The sequence below is a fragment of the Juglans microcarpa x Juglans regia genome, chromosome 3S (assembly GCF_004785595.1).
Source record: "Juglans microcarpa x Juglans regia isolate MS1-56 chromosome 3S, Jm3101_v1.0, whole genome shotgun sequence".
In the NCBI taxonomy this organism is placed as follows: Eukaryota; Viridiplantae; Streptophyta; class Magnoliopsida; order Fagales; family Juglandaceae; genus Juglans; species Juglans microcarpa x Juglans regia.
The window spans coordinates 27,168,753-27,188,423 of NC_054599.1; the positions used below are offsets into that span (position 1 = coordinate 27,168,753).

At 37.8% G+C, this 19,671-nt stretch overlaps 2 protein-coding genes across 3 annotated transcripts; one reads left to right on the plus strand and one right to left on the minus strand.

Annotated features, from left to right (window-relative positions):
- The first annotated feature begins 173 nt into the window (after nucleotides 1-173).
- On the plus strand, nucleotides 174-6,052 carry LOC121258027 (filament-like plant protein 7). 2 transcript variants are annotated; one of them, XM_041159346.1, is made up of 6 exons: nucleotides 174-402; nucleotides 1,653-1,809; nucleotides 2,082-2,229; nucleotides 2,373-4,794; nucleotides 4,890-4,947; nucleotides 5,299-6,052. In XM_041159346.1, the coding sequence occupies exons 2-6, from the start codon at nucleotides 1,711-1,713 to the stop codon at nucleotides 5,827-5,829; spliced, it is 3,258 nt and encodes a 1,085-aa protein (XP_041015280.1). In that variant the 5' UTR covers nucleotides 174-402; nucleotides 1,653-1,710; the 3' UTR covers nucleotides 5,830-6,052. The 2 variants fall into 2 exon arrangements, with proteins under 2 accessions (XP_041015280.1, XP_041015279.1); XM_041159345.1 differs by having other exon boundaries at nucleotides 1,671-1,809.
- Nucleotides 6,053-17,191: 11,139 nt separating this feature from the next.
- On the minus strand, nucleotides 17,192-19,583 carry LOC121258145 (caffeoyl-CoA O-methyltransferase 5). Its single transcript, XM_041159520.1, has 5 exons — nucleotides 19,383-19,583; nucleotides 19,109-19,188; nucleotides 18,786-18,930; nucleotides 18,525-18,656; nucleotides 17,192-17,688 (listed from the first exon to the last, which is right to left on the minus strand). The coding sequence occupies exons 1-5, from the start codon at nucleotides 19,473-19,475 to the stop codon at nucleotides 17,395-17,397; spliced, it is 744 nt and encodes a 247-aa protein (XP_041015454.1). The 5' UTR covers nucleotides 19,476-19,583; the 3' UTR covers nucleotides 17,192-17,394.
- Nucleotides 19,584-19,671: the final 88 nt, after the last annotated feature.

The window sequence follows — 19,671 nt, forward strand, 5'->3', positions numbered from 1 at the left end:
TGGCCGATCGATCACCTCTCTCTTTCTTCACTTTTGTCCCCGCTTTGTCTCTTTATGACTCTTCTACTTTTGGCCCTTGTCTTTGAATCCTTTTTCTTTTTGCTTTTCCATCTTTACGGTATATTTTCTTTGTGGGGCCAAGGTTCTCTCTCTCTACCTCTCTCTATCTTTATACTCAGGCATGTGTCGGTGGAGAGCAAGCATCCTATGATGTTTTTCTTCTCCCAGTTTTGCAATATATAGTTAATAGTTCTCTTTCACTTTCATTTCCAGGCGATGAAGTGTCTTTTCTGGTGCATTCATGGCTCCAGCTTGTGTCTTTCACCTCCCTCTCAGTTTTACACCAGAAATGGTGGATGATTCTTGAACTGATAGTCATCTCTCTTATGCTGCTCTTGTCAGGTGAGTGCTACTACCGTACTGTAGCTCAAACTCACACTACTACTTTCAGTCTTATGTTTAATTATTTTTTGGACTAAGTTCTTTGCCTTCATGGCAGTCTACAATAGAGTCATTCGGAATAACTGTTCATTTTGTAAGATCACTGGTGTGGCATTAGTTAGCACAAGACCTCGTTCATTGTTTTGGTTTCAGAAGCTTAGAATATTACTTTTGACACCATTTGTATTTCCATTTTCTGATCCTCTATGTAAACACTATTTTGATATTTTCTGATTGAAGAGGAACGGATTGAGCACTAAATGTAGAATCTACTTACATTGTCCTGCTCTTAGATTGAGAGAGATAAATACGGTGTGCAGGCCCTACGGTAAATGTTGTGGAGTCCACAGATTGCGAGTATTTTTTTTTCCAGTCCTCTAGGCTCTAGACTTGGGGATGGATGAATTATGGGGGATCTTTTTTTTTAGGGACAAACTGAATTTATGTCTGTACCCAATTAAGAATTCTACTCAGTTAATCAACATGTGTATAATGCTGTAGTTGTTAAAAAAAATTATGGGGGATCTCAATCCACCTTGTCACAATTATTATCATAGCTAGAACACAATATTCCCTAATTTTCCTTAATGTTTTCCCCCTTCGCACGTTCCCTCGATGAAAGTGAATGAATTGCAATTAGTTCTCTGGAGTTTGTTGTCTTGGCAAAGAGATTAGTGTTGTGTACACTACAATTTCCACTAGACTTACTTCATAATCATCAATTATTGTCAGGAAAAATTTACCCCAAATCTCCATAAGTTGGTTTCTTTGTATTGTTTTTTTTTTTTTACTCAATACATAGGCAAGTTATTGACATTAATGGAACAATTTACCGAAAGGTGTCCCCTTTTAGCTGCAATTTGTTACTTGCTGCTGAATAAGGATGGTTACTGAATTGTTTAGTTTTGCTTACTGATGAAAAAAATAGATTTACTAATCAAGTTATTGTGATTTAGATCGAAATTAAGTCATCTTAAAAGGACCTTTAATGCAATTATCAGTAACATATGCTTGTAATGGCGGAAGACAAAAGATGGATTAGTAACGCATTGATTTTTCTTATAAAGTGTGTTGATATGGCTAAGATTGTAAATCGCAGAGCTGAATGCCTCAACTACCAAAAGATCTACCTTGTGTCTAGTTAAATGGACTTGCTTTCTTTTCTTTAATTTTTTATCTGATATTTTCCTAAGAAAGATTCTTGTTGATAGATGGTTTTTGTACATCAGGATTGAGTTCCGCCCCCCTGGTTGAATAGAAACCAAAATCATGGACCACAAGTCTTGGCTTTGGAGGAAAAAATCTGTAGACAAGACAATTGTTTCAGCTGAAAGAGTTGCTCGTCCCTTGAGGAGAACTGAAAAAGAGGTAATGGAGGCTTCTCTTGATCATCTACCTTATGTTCTTTTAACAAATTTCTTTCATGTTGTCTCACTTTTCATCTTCTGTTCTTCAATTTATCTTGGAAGATTCCACATCTACATTTTCTATCCTGCGCATGCCTTTTCTATTTTCTGACTTATTTTTTTCTTCCCCTTTGTCTGACCACTTGATGTGAGCACCTCGTAGCCCATGCATTTTAATTGGTGGAGGAGGTGTTAAATATGATTATAATACATCAGTCATGTTTCTTTTATTAGATATGTATACTTCCAACACCACATGAAGGAGGACCAGAAAGACCTGTGAAAAATCTCAACGAGAAGTTAGCTTCAGTCCTCCTTGATTGTCATGCCAAAGACAACCTTGTGACAAAACATGCAAAAGGGGCTCAAGAAGCTGAAACAGGTTATTCACTGATATCCTTACCTGTTCTCTTTTCCCCCCACCTTCAATGATGCTTCCAGTGGAGATTAGTTGTATTGGTTTATGCAAATCATCTGCTCTCTTTGGCTTTCCGCCAACTCAATAAACGGAAATCTTCTTTTTAGGGTGGGAGAAAAAAGCAGCAGTATGCCAAAAACAAGAACCGGATGAAGCTTTGATGCAGGGAACAACTGCAAATGAACAAGTAGCTTGCTCAGATGCTGCATTGAAGGAATGTATTCAGCAATTATGCACTGTTCGTGAAGAACAGGAGCAGAGGATACGTGATGCCACCATGAAAACATCAAGAGAATACGAGAAAGCCCAGAAGAAATTGGTGGATGAGTTGGAGGAGACAAGCAAACAGCTCACGAAATTGGCTATTGAGAATGCCCATCTGAGTAAGGCCTTAATAGCCACAGAGAAAGTTGTCGAAGATTTACAAAAACACAAGTCTCAGGCAGATGCAGAATTCAATGTCCTAATGGTTAGATTAGATTCTGTAGAAAAGGAAAACACTTATGTAAAGTATGAGTTTCACATACTTGAGAAGGAGCTTGAGATTCGAAATGAGGAGATTGAATATCGTCGTCGATCAGCTGATGCAGCACACAACCAACATTTGGAAAGTGCAAAGAAAATCGTAGAATTGGAAGCAGAGTGTCAAAGACTCCGTCTCCTCATGCAAAAGTGGCTGCCAGGTCCTGCTGCTTTGGCAAATGTGAAGAGTGAAGCTGATATGTTGGGAAGGGATCGCACAGATATGAGAAGAAAAAAGCATAGTCCTACAAGAGATCTGGTTGACCGACTCCGAGAAGCCACCACCTGTCCTGAAATTCCCAGTAAGAAGATTAATTTCCTGATCGAAAAAGTACGTGATGTGGAAGAAGAAAACAAGGCTCTTAAAGAAATTATAACCAAGAAGAACTCTGAACTTTATTCTTCAAGGATCATGTATGCTCATACAGCTTCCAAATTATCGCAGGTGGAGGCTCATGCTAGAGAGCTTTCTAAAGATCATAAATCCATGGAGCCATTGAGGTGTAGTCCTATGTCAAATGAACTTTCTCTACTGTCAGAGTCTGAAATTGGCAGTGATGATGGTGTTAGTTCTTCTGGATCTTGGGCCAATGCACTACTTTTAGGATTGGAGCATTTCCGAAATGTGAAACTCAAAGATCCAACGGTACACAAAGCAATCGAAGCTTCAGACATGTGTTTAATGGATGATTTTGCCACGATGGAGAAACTTGCAATAGTTTCTGTGGATACACCTGGAAATGCGTCTCTCCCCAATTTGGCTGGTAAGGATCTAGGTCCAGTTTCAACTCATTCTGGTTTCAGTGACAGAAAACAAGAGATGCAATCAAAAAACATGCCGACTGAAAAAACGTTTGACTGGCTTCAAATTGTTTTAAAAGCAATGCTGGAGCAAAAGCGTATTTCGAAAAGAAGCCTTTATGAACTTTTTGAGGACATCAAGATCGCTTTGGGTTTTATAAACCACCCAACAGCACATGAAGCTGATGCAACTGCAACCTCAGGGCAATCTGGAGAGTCTACCCCTCTCCACGTTAGAGGTAATATAACCCCGAAATCTCCCAAGACATCCCCACTTGTAGATTCTTTGAACATAGTTTCGACAATTGACACCCTAGTGGAAGAAAAGGGAAAACAACGTAACCTATCTAATCTGAGTAAGTCGATGCATGAAATCATCAAGCTGGTTGAAGGAATCAAACTGACGTCGTATGTCAGCAGTAATACTCCAGAAGAGTCTAAGGGGGATCAAATTCAAAATCCCAAACCATTACATTCAGCAACATCGGCAGACTACTTTGTCCACGTTTTCCAGTGGAAAAGTTCGGAGCTAAGTGCTGTTCTACAACAATTCATTTGTACTTGTACTGATCTCTTAAATGGAAAAGCAGATCTTGAAAAATTTGCCGCAGAAGTGATGTTTGCTTTAGAATGGATTATTAACAACCATGTGACCCCTAAAAATGCTTTAAGCTTACGAAATAAGATCAAGATGCATTTTGGTTGGATGGAATCCGGAACCGAAAATCAACCTGGAGTTCAGACATCCAAAGAGTCATCGTGTTTGCCGTTGATTGCTTCTTCACGTGACCAAGATGTTTTGCTCCAAATGGAGGACATTCAGTGTAAACTGCAAGAAGAAAACAGTAGATTAAAGGAGGAATTGAAGAAGAAGGAAGCCTTAAAGAAAGACATGGAAGCTAGGTTACAATCAGCAATTGATATGAGTGAGGCCTTGATGATACAACTTGGAGACTCGGAGAAAAGCCTTGGAAACTTACAAGCAGAAGTGGAAACTTTAAAGCAATCAAAGGGGGTGATTGAAGATCAGATTGAAAATCAAAAGTTGATAAACGAAGATCTTGATACTCAACTTACTGTTGCCAAAGCTAAAGTGAATGAAGTTTTCCAGAAGTTCTCATCTTTGGAAGTTGAATTAGAGGATAAAAGTAACTGCTGTGAAGAATTAGAGGCAACATGTCTTGAGCTTCAACTTCAGTTAGAAAGGTAACTACTGATTGCATAGTTCTACCTTATTTACTAACTAAACAAAAGCATTTCTACTTTATGGGGGATTCTGATTTCTTCAATGTAACTCACAGTGTTGCAAAGGAAACTCCGAAGTACAGCATGAATCAAGAGGGAAAGCAATCCCAAAATGTATGTTTTTGACATCTTTTGTGTTTGGGAAGAGACCCATGTTTTGGCTACCCAAACTTTGTATTTAACTGAAAATAGATATGTTTGATGAGTCGAGCTAATGGTATCATAAAAACCAATCGTATTCAATAGTCAGTATTTTAAATAAGAGGGAAATTATTGTTAACATCAGATAATATACACAGCAAAGAATTATTGTGCAGATATATTGTGATACTTCGCATATTTTTTGCATGGTTGTTTGTTTTACATGGAGTTTAATCTTGTGAGATATAATTATTCAATGCATTTGTAACAAAGCAAATTACTATATTCTATCATATAAAATTAATTTTGTCGAATGTTTTTCAGGGTTGGGAGATCACAACAGCTTCCCTAAAGTTGGCAGAGTGCCAAGAAACCATCCTACACCTGGGAAAACAGCTGAAGGCTCTTGCTTCACCTAGGGAAGCGGCACTGTTTGACAAGGTTTTCTGCAACACCAGCACTGCAGTTTCTGCCATTGATAATAAGAAATTGAGCAAGCGTGCTTCCCTCCATGATCGAATGCTAGCTGAGGATGATGCTAAGGCAGAGATCCTTAAGTCTCCAAAAGCTAAAGAAACTACAAGCAGCACTGCAGACGCAGAGAAACAACTTGTTCTCCACTCTAGTAGCTATAATGCTTCATGTGCTCCAAACGCCCTGGTACATGCTCCGGGAGCATGTTTCGGTTGGAGCCATGAAGGAGATAAAAGTGCAGCCGGTTCTCTAACCATTATCCCAAATAAAAAACAGGGAGGATTCGGTTTGCTAAGGAAACTTCTGCTGAGAAGGAAGAAAGGAAACATCAAGAAATCCAGATCTGTTGTAGACGAAGAACCAAGGCTGAAAAGCAATTAAACGCAATGTTCACCGTTACTGTTTATTATTAATTGTATTTGAACTGTTCGACCTTTTCGAATGAAGAGAATGGAAGTTTGGGCTTCTTTTCTCTCATCTTTCTTTTTTCTCATTGGAGGGGTTTTTTTGGTTGTTCCAAGTGTTGCTGTTGCTGTTGCTGTTGCTGATGTACAACTACATCTGGGTTTGAAGAAATTTGAGAGCCTCCATAAACATATACATATACATATACGTAGAAAGGACGTTGTAGTTGATCATGATGGCATTGACCAGTGGCTATCATTTATTGAGTATTCTGGTCATGATTGCAAGGCACGGCAGTTTAAAGAAGATAGAATGCAACAGTTAATAAGTTAACGACATATTCCGCTTATTATTACTAGAACAATACATCGACAACTACGTACAAGAAATCCCAACTGCGTACTAGAATAATAATATGGTATAAATCTAAATATCTATGTATGTCCTCAATTGTCCTATCATCTTCATTTGCAAAGAAGATAAATCCTATTAAATTATAAGTTCATGTAATAATAGAATTTTTTGCATTGTTATACAAATATTCATTTTTTACTTAATTTTTTTCTTCTCGACAAAATAAAGTTAGAGAGAAAAATACACTTTGCTCGGATTTTACACTATACATTACTAAAACTGATGCATTATATTTAAAGAAGTAAAAACTGACTTTATATTTATCTCATGAAGTTAAGTATTCTACTTCTATATTTTCAGAGTTTCTATCAATTTTACCGAACACAATGATAAAAAGTTGATACAAGTCTCATTCTATATTTTGTAAGATAAAAAAAACAAATCTCGGAAATACTAGATCAAAGTACACAGCGGAAACGATATTACCTCATCATAAATATCTAGGATCTAGTGCGGTTGTTCCACAGATTCTTCGTCATCATCGTTGTTCATTCACAATCTCCCATATCGATGGTGGAGTGTGCTACGTGGCAATACCAGAGCAACACCCAAATATTCCACAGCCTAAATGCCAAAACTAGAGAGAATCATTTGAGAGAGAGATTTCATATTTTTGATGCAAGTGTTCTCCAAAGGGGAAAGGGGCTATGTAAATAGCCCCTCTAAGTGTAACCCCCGGCTAGCCCTTAATGACCAGTTATCAAGTCTCATGAAGTGGTTTAAGAACCACTTCATAACCACCAAGAGAAGGTGAAGGGGTGCCCACTATGGGTGCCCCTTTCTTACATCTCCCACTCACACATAGTGGGCAAGACCCCAGGTCTGCATCCCTCAATATGTTCTCAATCTTGTTCATACTGACAAATAGGTCGTGCGACCATCGAGCACATCTGTAAAAGACAAATTAGAGCACTATACCAAATCTCTCCTAGAGAAGACCAGCATAGCAACATCCCTAAAAAAAAGTGTCTCGTTATGCCCCGACTCATTTGGTCACATCAAACTAAGCATCCCTAATCCCTCTCAAGTCCAAATGACTCAGAGCAATGCTCAATCTCCATAAAACATGATGTATTCACAGCTATATTGCAACTCCCAGGAAGTAACATAACTTGCCGGCAATGAGTACACATCATTATCGATGTGTTACCAAATAGTTTTCCCTTCGCGCTCATGTCATTTAGTTTTAGTTTAGTCGCTTTCCCAGCAATGCCTCTTTAGACCGCATCATTCATGGCCATAGATAACATGCCAAAGTAGCAGACACTAAAACATCAACCTCGTGACATAGTCAAAGGTCTCCTAAGGGCATAAATAAATTAAGGTCATCAATTATAACCTACAGGACTCACACGGTGAGGAAGCAGGGAACCATTCACTCACCTCTACTATTGATCGCAAAAGCACATGTAGTATGAAATACATGCTACGGTGGAGTTCTCTTTCCAAAGAAAGAGCGTATATCTATTCTCAATTCACCGTACAGATTTTAGTCTAGTCGCTATCTCAGCGCCTAACCCGAGTCCCTCCATTTGCTCGCTATCCAAAGCGCCAAAGAGGATCTCGCATCTGGCTAAACCACAGGCTACATGGTATGTGGGTAACCATGCACGATCCTTAGACCTCATCTTAGCTCCCACTAAGGCAACATATATTTTGTGTCTTCCAACTTATCCCTCTCTGGACAAGTACCGAGTAACACATTGTCTCATCTTTGCTCGCTACCTCTTTGTAGCGCCAAAGGCGATCGCTCGTGTGAATGAGCTGATCTAAGCCTGTCAATATACCTTTTTCACCATAACTCCTAAATTTATGGTGAATGTGTGTGCATACCAAAGAATGCTTCCAATCACGCCACATGATCATAGAACATATCAATATCATGTGCATGACGAGCAATACTGTGAGGTACAGAGAAATCACATGGTCAACAACAAATTATTAAACCACAACTCTCAAGTGGTGTTTAATGAGCATTTCTCTCCATGCGCATTTTAATGTATAGTAACTTTCCAAAACATGCTCCTACCAAGAGACTCAACTTTTACATATAAAAGTCCTTTGCACAATCATGAAGTCAGCGATGACTCATCGCGAATCTCATTTAGGTCAGACTCACAATATAAGCCGTAGATTCTAGTCAGCAAGTCTAACTGCGATTTTAAAGAATCTATAAGGTGACCATAAATGTTATTCAGCAAACTTAATTTGCGACTTCAAGATTTCACAAAAGCATGTGAGATAACCATAATTTATTTTTCATTAAGGGTAAAGCGATTAGTGCCTTTGCCCCCAAAGACAATCATAATAGTCTAATCATTACTTTTAATGACAATCGCATCACAAACTCACTTAACAAAATAAGTCATATTTACCCTCTAACAAAAACTTAACTTCTAACTCCCATGATCAAACCATAATGGAAACATCAAACAATATAGGCAAAACTAGATTCTTTAGTATTTTCCATCTCATTAATTGTCTATAGATTTTGAACAAGAGCTCATAGAAACTGTTTTTCTTATAAACAGTCTCACAAGACACGAAGCCTGAGCTACTTTTCACAAACCCATGTCCATCACCTCGTAGTATGGAAAACCTCTTTTTAGGCGACAATTAATTATCTAAGATAACCAGTTCGCAATATCTCTTATGATGACACTTTTCTAATATTGTCAACAACATTCAAAGAACCCCATTTTATTCAATAAGTCGTTTAATAAAAAAAACGACTAGGTACATTGGGTATCTTTGAATAGATAGTTTGTTTAGGTCGCATGTAAACAGTACCAGCAACATTGATTCGCTTTATGTACCAAAATAGTACTAGCAATAATCAGGCGCTCAAAGTACTTCATGCCTAAACATCACAAAAGCTAATCATCTAATTCTCCTATGAGAATCAGCTATTTAACACCTTCAAGAAAAGTTTTAATGAATATGCGATCAATGACTATCTAAATGCAACTTAATTAATGCCAAGAGATGGATCTATACCTCTATCAACTCCACTTTACCTTTGTCAATTAGATCAATAACCCCAAGTTGGATCATATAAGTGAAGCGAATCTAAGATTCTATGTTGGGATTCCTACTATGTGAATTCAATACCTTTAGCGGAGCCATATTACAAATATTTTCTTCTAGTCTCTAAACGACGAGAGAATATTGATATAAAGCTACCACGCTATTTAAGAGGATCCTTATATTCTATAACTTTTGGGAGTCACTATCACTAATGGTACACCTTAACTCAAAAGTATACTTCCACTAGCTGTTGAATTACTCCCATTATTTTCGGCGATCTTATATAAAAAGAATTTTGAAAATATTTTGGTTAAGGTAATGTGGAATAAAACGTGATGAAAACGTTCTTTCCAAAAAATAAGTGTTACAAAAAATCCACAAGTCCCCACCCTCGCCGAAAATACGAGTAATTTACTTGACTCAATCAAAAAATGATCAAGCTTAGATCCTCTCGATTTTTAATAGAATTCACGTTTGCACAAAATAATCACTCAACCTTTCTCAAAAGCGAATGAACTCGATCTAAGGACGACAAATAAGAACTACGGCCGCAACCCCATATTACATCAACCCAAGTGTGATGTAACAACTGCTTTGCGCCATAACACCATTCTCAGCAAGTCAATAAACTGCGAGATAATTGTTCTCATCATATAACTCATACGATAGCGATTTTGAAAATATTTTAACTGAAAAATATATTTTCCTAAAAACAAATTTTGGATCGCATTTATATGATGAAACAATATTTTTATTATCTAAGTCCTTAGTGTGCATGTAATGGAACTTTCACATAGAAAATGCTCATATTGTCTTTTCTCTTTGACTCTTCTAAACCAAGGAGAGGGATCTCATTAGCGAAAAAATCTTCAATTTCTCAAGCTTCACACCCATCATCCTATGCCTTCATGGCATATTTTAATATATCATTTCCCCACTCGAGAAATAATATCACTGAGTCAATGAGTGATCATCCAACTTCTAAACCTCTAGAAATTCTCACTAACACCACTCTATGAGTCTTAAATCAAATTAGATATAGACTTCTTTATTATCGCATTAAAAGCACTAAAAATATCACTTTGTGCAAAAAATGCAGTGTGTGACGTTTTAGTCGCTAACTAGCAATATTTCTTCATTTCTCGCTTACTTAATATTTTTCATATTCTTCAATCCACTATAGGAGAGAAAAAGAAAAAACTTTGCGAGAAATTATCTTAACCTAAAACCTATCTTGCATCAGTGCCACCACGAGCAAAATTTTTAGTTTAGGTTTAGATAAGTCATACCTAATTATTCAGACTTTTGCCACAGTTGCCATGCAAACCTCCAAGGTGCTTGGTATAACTCTCAAGGGGTGCTCCAAAGTTTATATATCTGCAAGAACCTATCTGTTCTATCTAAAGAGAAATAAAACTTGAGCAAGATTACCAATGCTAATACCACATAAAGGTGCACTGATAAAATCTTTTAAAAAAAATGAATGTGCCAATCAAGAATGTCCTCAACACACTTGCACACTCAGATTTTAATATCCTTACTCGCCAGACATACTAGCAAGTAGAGAGGGTATATACTTATCTAAGTTGCTTCAAGATTATATGCTCAACCTCAAATATAGGAGCAATTAATCTTTGCGTTACAAGAATAACACAACTTCTGTTATTACCCTCAAGATTCAAAGGCAAAATAGTGGTTTAGCTCTATCTGACAGTTGATCCCATCAACTTCCATAAAAAATTATAGTGCAAACGTCCTACGCGCACTTCCAATTTTACTCTAGACCTTTTAGAGGTTTCACAATAATGATGGTCTAAGACAATCTGACACTCACAATAATCTTTATTTGTTTCCAACTACTGCTCATGGAGGAGATTAATGCGACGATTCAGTCGTATAAATAATCTCTAGGCTTTCTTCATGGTTATCTCAAAGTTACTAAACTATGCACATCTAATTGCACACACATCTAAGAAATTTGCCGCGTTAATCTAAGTCAGAACAAAAATAATTAATACATGTCGCAAGATCGAAAATTCGCTAAGCTTCTTAATCATCTCTTGCGCCTCAATGTCTAATTATTAATTTCTAATTTAATTATCGCGCAAATTTATATCGTATAGGAGATTAATTTCAAATTAATCTCAACCATACTCCCACTAGGATAAGCAATCTACCGAGTTAGTCACATAAAAAAAAATTTCTTTTCTAATCGAAGAAATTCATTTAAGCCAATCAGAAACATGGACTAATCAAACTCGGGCTACTTAATCCTCTAAATTTATCACATTCTAAAAAAATTGAAGACAATTCAAAAAAAAATAGTCTAACAATATAAGTGATAAATTAAGCTCACAATTACATGCAATCACAACACATGTATTAAAAAAAATCACATCACATTTCATCCAAATAATTATTATTCACAAAAATAATAATCTCGGCAATTTATAACGTAAAATAAAATGCCAAAAAAATGTGACAACAAAAAAAATATCATGGCAAGCATGTATTTAATAACATAATCACATGAAAAAATATTTCAATAAAAACAAATATTTTATGCCATAATTACATGTTGAATTACTAAATAAAATCAACATACACACTAACAATAAGCTCTAACCCAATGGTTGAGCTTATAGCCCTTGTGTGTGAGGTCTTGAGTTCAAAACACCACCCAAGTATCTTGTAAAAAAAAAAATCACTGTTTTTAGACAGATAATGGGCCGCACCCCCTTGGCGCCCAGCTGTAGAGCAGGCTTGTGCTTGCTGGGCTCACAACCCAATCCGCAAGCACACTTAACAGGACATGATATGGGCTCTTTTCTTTTTTTTTTTTTTATTAAAGATGGCCCAAAACAGTATAAGCCTAAAACAGGTTCTCAGCCCAAAGATAATTTAAACCAAACGAAAACTGATTTTTGTTTTGTTGGAAAAAAAAAAACATGGGCCAGGCCGAAAAGCTTAATTTATTAAAAACAACCCATTTGTTTTACAGCCCAAAAAAAAAAAACTTAAAAGAAGCCCATTTCACCCTGTAGACTCCAGCCCATATAGATGAAACATAAACAAAAAAAAAAAATTTCCACTGTTCTTCTTCCTCCTCCCCAACGGTTATAGAGTAACGTAACAGAAGAAAAAAAATAAAACAGCACTTGTAATTGCCGCCGGTTGCTGTGTGGCTGGCATCTAACCGAGACACCGAAGTTCCTGGCAGAGACGCTGAGCCGTGGAAGCGCCGCCCCACCCTGACAGCGTCACTCAGCGGGGAAGAAAGCCCTTGCGCCGCTTATTGGAGCGTGAGGCACCTGGTGCGTGCGGCTCCTAGTGCTCGTCGCACCTGATGAGCGCAGCACCTGGTGCTAGCCTCCACAGCCCTTTAGTGCCCAAGGCACTGCAGCCTGCAACAGTGTAACTTGCTGCGGGGCCTGGTGCGCTGCTGCTCAGCTCAGCACAGGGTGCATCGTTGCACCTGCGCTGCCTGTCTGTGCAGCAATATGGAAAACGCAGCACCCAACCGCTGCTTGTCGTGCAGCACCAAAAACAATGGAGGTTCTGTGCTCTGTGCGCAGCAGCGCTTGCAGCACCACCACAGTGCGCGTTGCTCTGCGCGCAACAGAAGACAACGCCTCCGTTGAGGCGCACTTAGCTCTCCATGGTGCACGCCATGGCAGTGCAACATCACACAGCAGTGTGCATCACTTAGCTCTCCATGGACGGTAGTTCTAGTCGCAGCTAAGTGCTCATCGCACCTCCAGGTTAAGCAAATCTTACTGCCCACTTGCACAGAGGTGCAACTGCTCAACAATAGCGTGATGGAAACCCATCACCGAAACAGTGAACACGACGCAGCACCCATTCGATGCGCGTCGTTGCCTCCTGCGGTGCTGGCAGCACCTGGATCACATGGTGCAGCGTCTAGATCATCTGAACTCCACGTGCACGGGTTTTTGTTGTTTCAAGAGAGTAGTTGCAACCATTCCACAACGGTGCTACCACCGTAACGACAACCAACTCATTGGTAAAAAAAAACTATCGTGTAGAAATATTTCAGTAAATGAAATCACAATACGCACATCAAATACATAAATCGGGAACAACTGATTGGGCTCTGATACCAATGTTAGAAATACTAGATCAAAGTACACAGCGGAAGCGATATTACCTCATCGTAAATATCTAGGATCTAGTGCGGTTGTTCCACAGATTCTTCGTCATCGTCGTTGTTCATTCACAATCTCCCATATCGATGGTGGAGTGTGCTACGTGGCAATACCAGAGCAACACCCACATATTCCACAGCCTAAATGCCGAAATTAGAGAGAATCATTTGAGAGAGAGATTTCATATTTTTGATGCAAGTGTTCTCCAAAGGGGAGAGGGGCTATGTAAATAGCCCCTCTAAGTGTAACCCCCGGCTGGTCCTTAATGGCCAGTTATCAAGTCTCATGAAGTGGTTTAAGAACCACTTCATAACCACCATAAGAAGGTGAATGGGTGCCCACTATGGGTGCCCCTTGCTTACAAAAACAAATCTCAGATCAAGACCAGTTTTTGAACAAAGGGAACTCTATTCGTGAGAGAGGGCCCAAATCAAGGGTATTTTGCCATTTACACGGTGGCGACAGCCCAAGCACGCGCGCATGACATGCCCATATAAATGTGGAAATACATATTCTCGCCTCCGTTCCTCACGCTCACCAAATTAGCATTTCAAGGCAACAATGGCGACCGGTCCGTTGGAGTTGGTGCAGTGCTTCGGGCGCAAGAAGACAACGTAGCGGTGACCTACTGCAAGCGGGGATGCGGGCTGATCAAGATCAACGGGTGCCTGATACTCTTTTTTTTTTTTTTTTTTAAATTATACATATATGAAACGATACCGTTTCACTTACTTAAGTGAAATGACGCCGTTTTAAGACTCAATATTTGAAAAAAAATATAAAGCAAACGGTGCCGTTTGGCTTTTAAGTCAAACAACACCGTTTTCCTCTAGGTTTTAAAATCCCAGCACATTTCTTTTTTCTTCCTTGTTACTCCTCTCTCTCTCTCTCTCTCTCATCCATCAGGCTTTGCAGTTCGCACGCAGCGGCAGGGTCACCTCTGTCGTAACCAAAGACGCCGACGAACCGATCGTAGTTATACCGAGATCGATATCAACGGTTTTCTTCCTCTTCACCGGCCGGTTTCAGTTGAGATTTACATCATTTTAAGGGATCGGTGTGGTTTTGATTTTGAACCAAAACTATATCGATACTTTCGGTTTTCACCCTTATCGCAGTTAGATAATCATTTTCAGCAATCTCAACTGTATGGAGTGACCATAACGGAAAAATATTGGAGATAAAGATCTCAAAAATCTAAATCACAATTACTATGATAGCAGAAGCTTCGATTAGAAAAAAGAAAAAAAGAAAAAGAAAAAGAAAAGACAACCGTCATTAAATAATGAAGTTTGATCCTAACCCACGTCCAAGTACACGCCAAGTGGGAAGCTAAGCTCGACAAAGTAGACCGGCTGATGCAAGAGAAGTCACCGGCTTCATTGTTTTTTTGTTTCTAATTGGTCTGTTTCTTTTTCTCTGGCGCAAAACGAGGGACTTCAAAAGGAGGAGAAACAGCCGCCAATATTTTTTATTTTCGAAGGTTTTCAGGGGAGCAAAACATCAAACTTGTCGAGCCCAATTAATAAGGATAGTGAATAGCCAGGGAAAAAAAACGTGTTGGAAACCACCGCAATAAACAATCCAAGTAACAAACCGAGACCACATGGAAACAGTAGAAAGATAATATGCCCCGCCTGGTGCGGATGCGACCATCAATTCTCCAGGAAGAACTCCATGTTACCATAAAAAATAATGATCGACAGACCAACCACACCGAAGGTGCTATCAAATTCAAAATAACGTTGGAGAGGATAGGGAGACCAACCAACCGGCTCTTTGGAAACCAACATCATATATAGTTCCGATATTTCTACGCAAGTTGGTGGGGTTGCTACTTGAAAATTTTGATGATTCTTGCGCTTACATCCCTCCCATTACTTTCAGTAATTTTCTTTACTGGATGTTTTAAGCCAAACTCCAAAAAATAAAGTTATCAACTCCCACTTCTTCTTCCCAGTCCCTATCGTCGCCTATAATGCGCACACTTATCTTCCACTAGTCGCGAGTCAGTAAACCTTATCCACAACTTGCAAAATGGTCTAGACTCTAAAGTCGCGCTGCTTTTGTTTTTTGTTTTTTTGTTTTTTTTTTTGCATGCATATATGCCGCGCGGGTATTAAATATGCTTGAGGATTAATTACTTAATTACTTCCTTATTTTTGTATCTTTCAGAGCGAATGAAAAATAGAAAAAATCTGAGGTGTCTTTAATTTACACGATGGTTACCTTCTTACCCCATGTATTCAGCTTTAATTTGCCATGTGAATGAATTGAAAATAAAGACCCCGATTAGCTAAACTATAGACCAGCCTCAGACAAGACCGAACCGTGGAACAGATTAAGGCTGTGTATCTCATGGGAATGACGAAGGTGACACTTTTCCGTTCAAACTAGCAGTCTTCCCCACTAGATTATACAGACGGACCACACTTCTGCGGGGACCTTCAATTAATTAGAACTTGATCTCACCCTCTTTTTCCTATAATATAATGAACTGATGCGGACTGCCATTTAGGAAGACGAATTCCATGACAACCTATGTTGAAATTTCTCGCAGTTAAACTGAACACCAAGTCTCCACTTTTCAAAACAAAGTTGGTCGCCAAAGCTCAACTACTAGATTAGCCAGGGAACATAATATTCAGAGTTAATTCTATTTTACTTCTCAAGTATAGTACGGATCAGGCATGTTACTATCTTTGACATGTTTGGGTTTGGTGGATGGGTGGGTGGAGGCCCCCGCTGTCCACCAATTATCAATGTTCCAACGAATTCATTTCTTTATTGTGTAAAACATCATAACCATGGAGACGATCGTAAAAGTGGATTAACATTTTATAGTTTGTCGTTTCGGAAGGATTTAAGTACAAGTTTGGTGATAATTCACAACTTGCATATATTATATATATATATATATATATATATGAGAAATTCTATTTACAGTTCTCATTTAGAGACTGCATGTGCAAGCCCTTCATTAAATAGAAAAAAGTACTATTTTAATAAGAATATTATTATAATTTTGAAAAAATTAAAAAAAATTTTAACTAGACTTGCAATGCAATCTTCATTTAAAGATTGTACATAGCATTACTTATATATATATTTGATATACATTGACAAAAATGAGTGATCGCTTCTTTCTAACATTTTAGCATACAGAAACCAAACAATATATGTTAATTATCTAATCAATATTATTCTAAAACACAATATCATAACCTATAAAAATTGATCACGCAATACTTTTACGAATCCTATTGTCAAAAAAATAGAATTTTGTGAAGCCAGCTCGATGACATGACATGATTACGAACGAAAACGGGTTGTATTTGAAGGATGTTAACACCTAGACAGCTGATCATCCATTAATCTACACTCCAAAAACCCAGAGGCTTATTGAGTTGTCCATGGAAAAGGACGTAAGACCGTTCATTGAGTTGGGATCATAAGCCATCAAAGGCTAATATTTTATTTTTCTTTTATACGTACAGGAACGAAATCAGAAAATCTAGTTTAGAGGGCTAACGTTATAAAAAATAATTTTGGAGAATTAAATACTAATTTTTATATAATCTACTTTATAAAAACGCATTCTAAAACCTAACTTTTATCAAATTTTAAAAATTTTGAGGGACTTTGTCTTAAGGTAGTTCCACCCTGGATATAGTTAGCCGTTGTATCTTATTGACTTGAATTTCGAACACAAACAGGTATAGACGACCATATTACCATCACTAAAATACAATAATGATATTTTTATGGCAACAAATGAAATCAGCACCATTGGAATGTGGTCATCTTCCATCACTCACCGACCATCACATAATACAAGGACAAAGTTGAAATGAATTATAAGAAAATAATTAGACGGTGAGTTGAAGTTGAACGAGCAGTGGTGTTTTGTTTTTTTTGGTGGGGGGTTGGTCGGTCATTTGATCCGACGGCAGAGAGTGATCCCATCACCAACAGGAAGCATGCAGATCTCAATCCTAGGGTCGGCAGCAAGGGCCTTGTTGAGCTCCAAGACGAAGTCCCTGTAGTACCTAACGTACTTGCGAAGTGGCGCATCAGCAGGCGCCACGACAGAGCCGTTCCAGAGGGTGTTATCGTAGCCGATCAATCCCCCGACCTTCACGAGGTCAATTAGCCTCTTGTGATAGTTGATGTAGTTGTCCTTGTCCGCGTCCACGAATATGAAATCATAAGCTCCATGGTTCTTTTCCTGTGGTTCACCAAACAAATAGCTTAGCTTTCAAGACTTCACCATAGTTTAAGGTACGACATCGTTATTTTACGAGTAATACTACTCATCATCTTAATTTTTATCATCATTCTATCATTCTATGATATGATATTAGGTGATTAAAAATTATTTATTATATTTCACTTATAAATCTATAATTTAATACTACATCATGAGATGATGGAATGATGATGAGAGTTGGAATGATAAATAAATTTTATTTTATTTTATTACGTTATCTATTCAACATCCCACCTTACACACTATATGTATCTTTATTTTAATTTTAATTTTATTTATTTTCTTTTGATTTTATTCTTATTAAGCTAATTGAATTATTCTATTTATTATTCATACACCATATACTTGTTATAAAAAAAAAAAAAACTAAAAGATATAACTTTATTATTAAATAAATGGTTTTGTAAAATTTAAATTTTAAAGTTGAATAAAATATTATTATAAAATAATTTCTATTTTAAAATTTTAAAAATTAAATTATTTATTATATTTTATATAAAATTTTAAAAAATATATATTAATTAGATAAAATAAAATAGTTTCTGAAAACAAGCAAGTCGATAATCACGGATCTTCTTCTTAAATAAGTCTTAAAAATTAAAAATTAATTAATTATTGAAGTTTGAGAGAGGCGAAGTCCCCGAGGCCCAAGGCCATACCTAAACTATAAGGCGGTATTTGTATCTCTTTTTTACTAAATTTTGCAAACAATTTATGACTTTTTTATAAGTTCAGAACAAAAAAAAAACAAACTGTTTACAAACAGTGAAAGTAATTGGGCTCGAGAAATTTACATCTTCAACCAAAAGGTCAAGAACTGGGAGGGCAGGGCCTTCTCTGAATTCGATCTTGTGGGCAACACCGGCTTTTTCGATGATGGGCAGTCCTAGCTCGTAGTTTTCTCTGTTGATGTCCATGGCCAGGATCTGTGACAATCAAAAATAGAATATTATTATTACTTTTTTTTAAACAAACTTTTTTGGGCAGTTATGGTTGACTATGAGAGACCATCTTATTGTTATTATCGGTGATTGGTAATTTATGAAATTTCTTACCTTTCCATCGTCGGGAATCGCTAAGGCTGTAGCGAGCAGGGAGTAGCCGGTGTAGACACCGATCTCCATGGTGTTCTTGGCATTGATGAGTTTGAGTAGCATGTTCAAGAACTGGCCTTCATCGGCTGAGGTGGTCATGATGTTCCTGTTTTTTCCATTCAAACCAAACTGACATTTAAAAGACATATACAATATTCATTAATCAGTTAAATTCATTGTTTCTTACTAAATTGAACTTTTGAGGGTCCTGGTACCAGAATTGATCTGAGTTGGAAAGGAAAAAACATAAAAGAGAGAAAAGGAATGTTAATCACGAAACTCACCATGGATGCTTGGCAGTCACCTCTCTAAGCTCCTTCATGGGTTCAGGCTCTCTCGGGTAGACACTGGTCTCCAATATATACTACAAAACCATACCCAAAAACCAGAAACAATGTTTTGAAACCAGAAATGGAAGATCGATAATTGAAACAATAAAACAAAAAAAGCTACAAAAGCCCGCTGATGGTTTAAATAAATTCTCTTTCTTTTCCCTTTTCAATGTTTTCATCCGTTGGGGGCGTTAACACATGAAAGCTTTGATGGAAACACATGTACCTGGTAAAGAGCATCACTCTGCAAAAGGCTCTTGTGACCAACCTCCTGGTGCCTCCCGGCTTCGTTTTGATTTTCTCCTCCCTTGGAAGCCATTGCTGTAATACCTTTTCTTTTTCTTGTTCTTCTTCTTCTTTCTCTTATCTGGCCTTTTGATCTCTGGACTTTTGCTCACCGATTAACAGTTAAGCCTGAGCTGAGAAGAGGAAAGAGGAGGGTATATATGGGGAAAGAGGAATCCGGTCTGAACCAGATGGCGGGTGTTTGGACCGCCCGCCAAACCGGTCGGGGG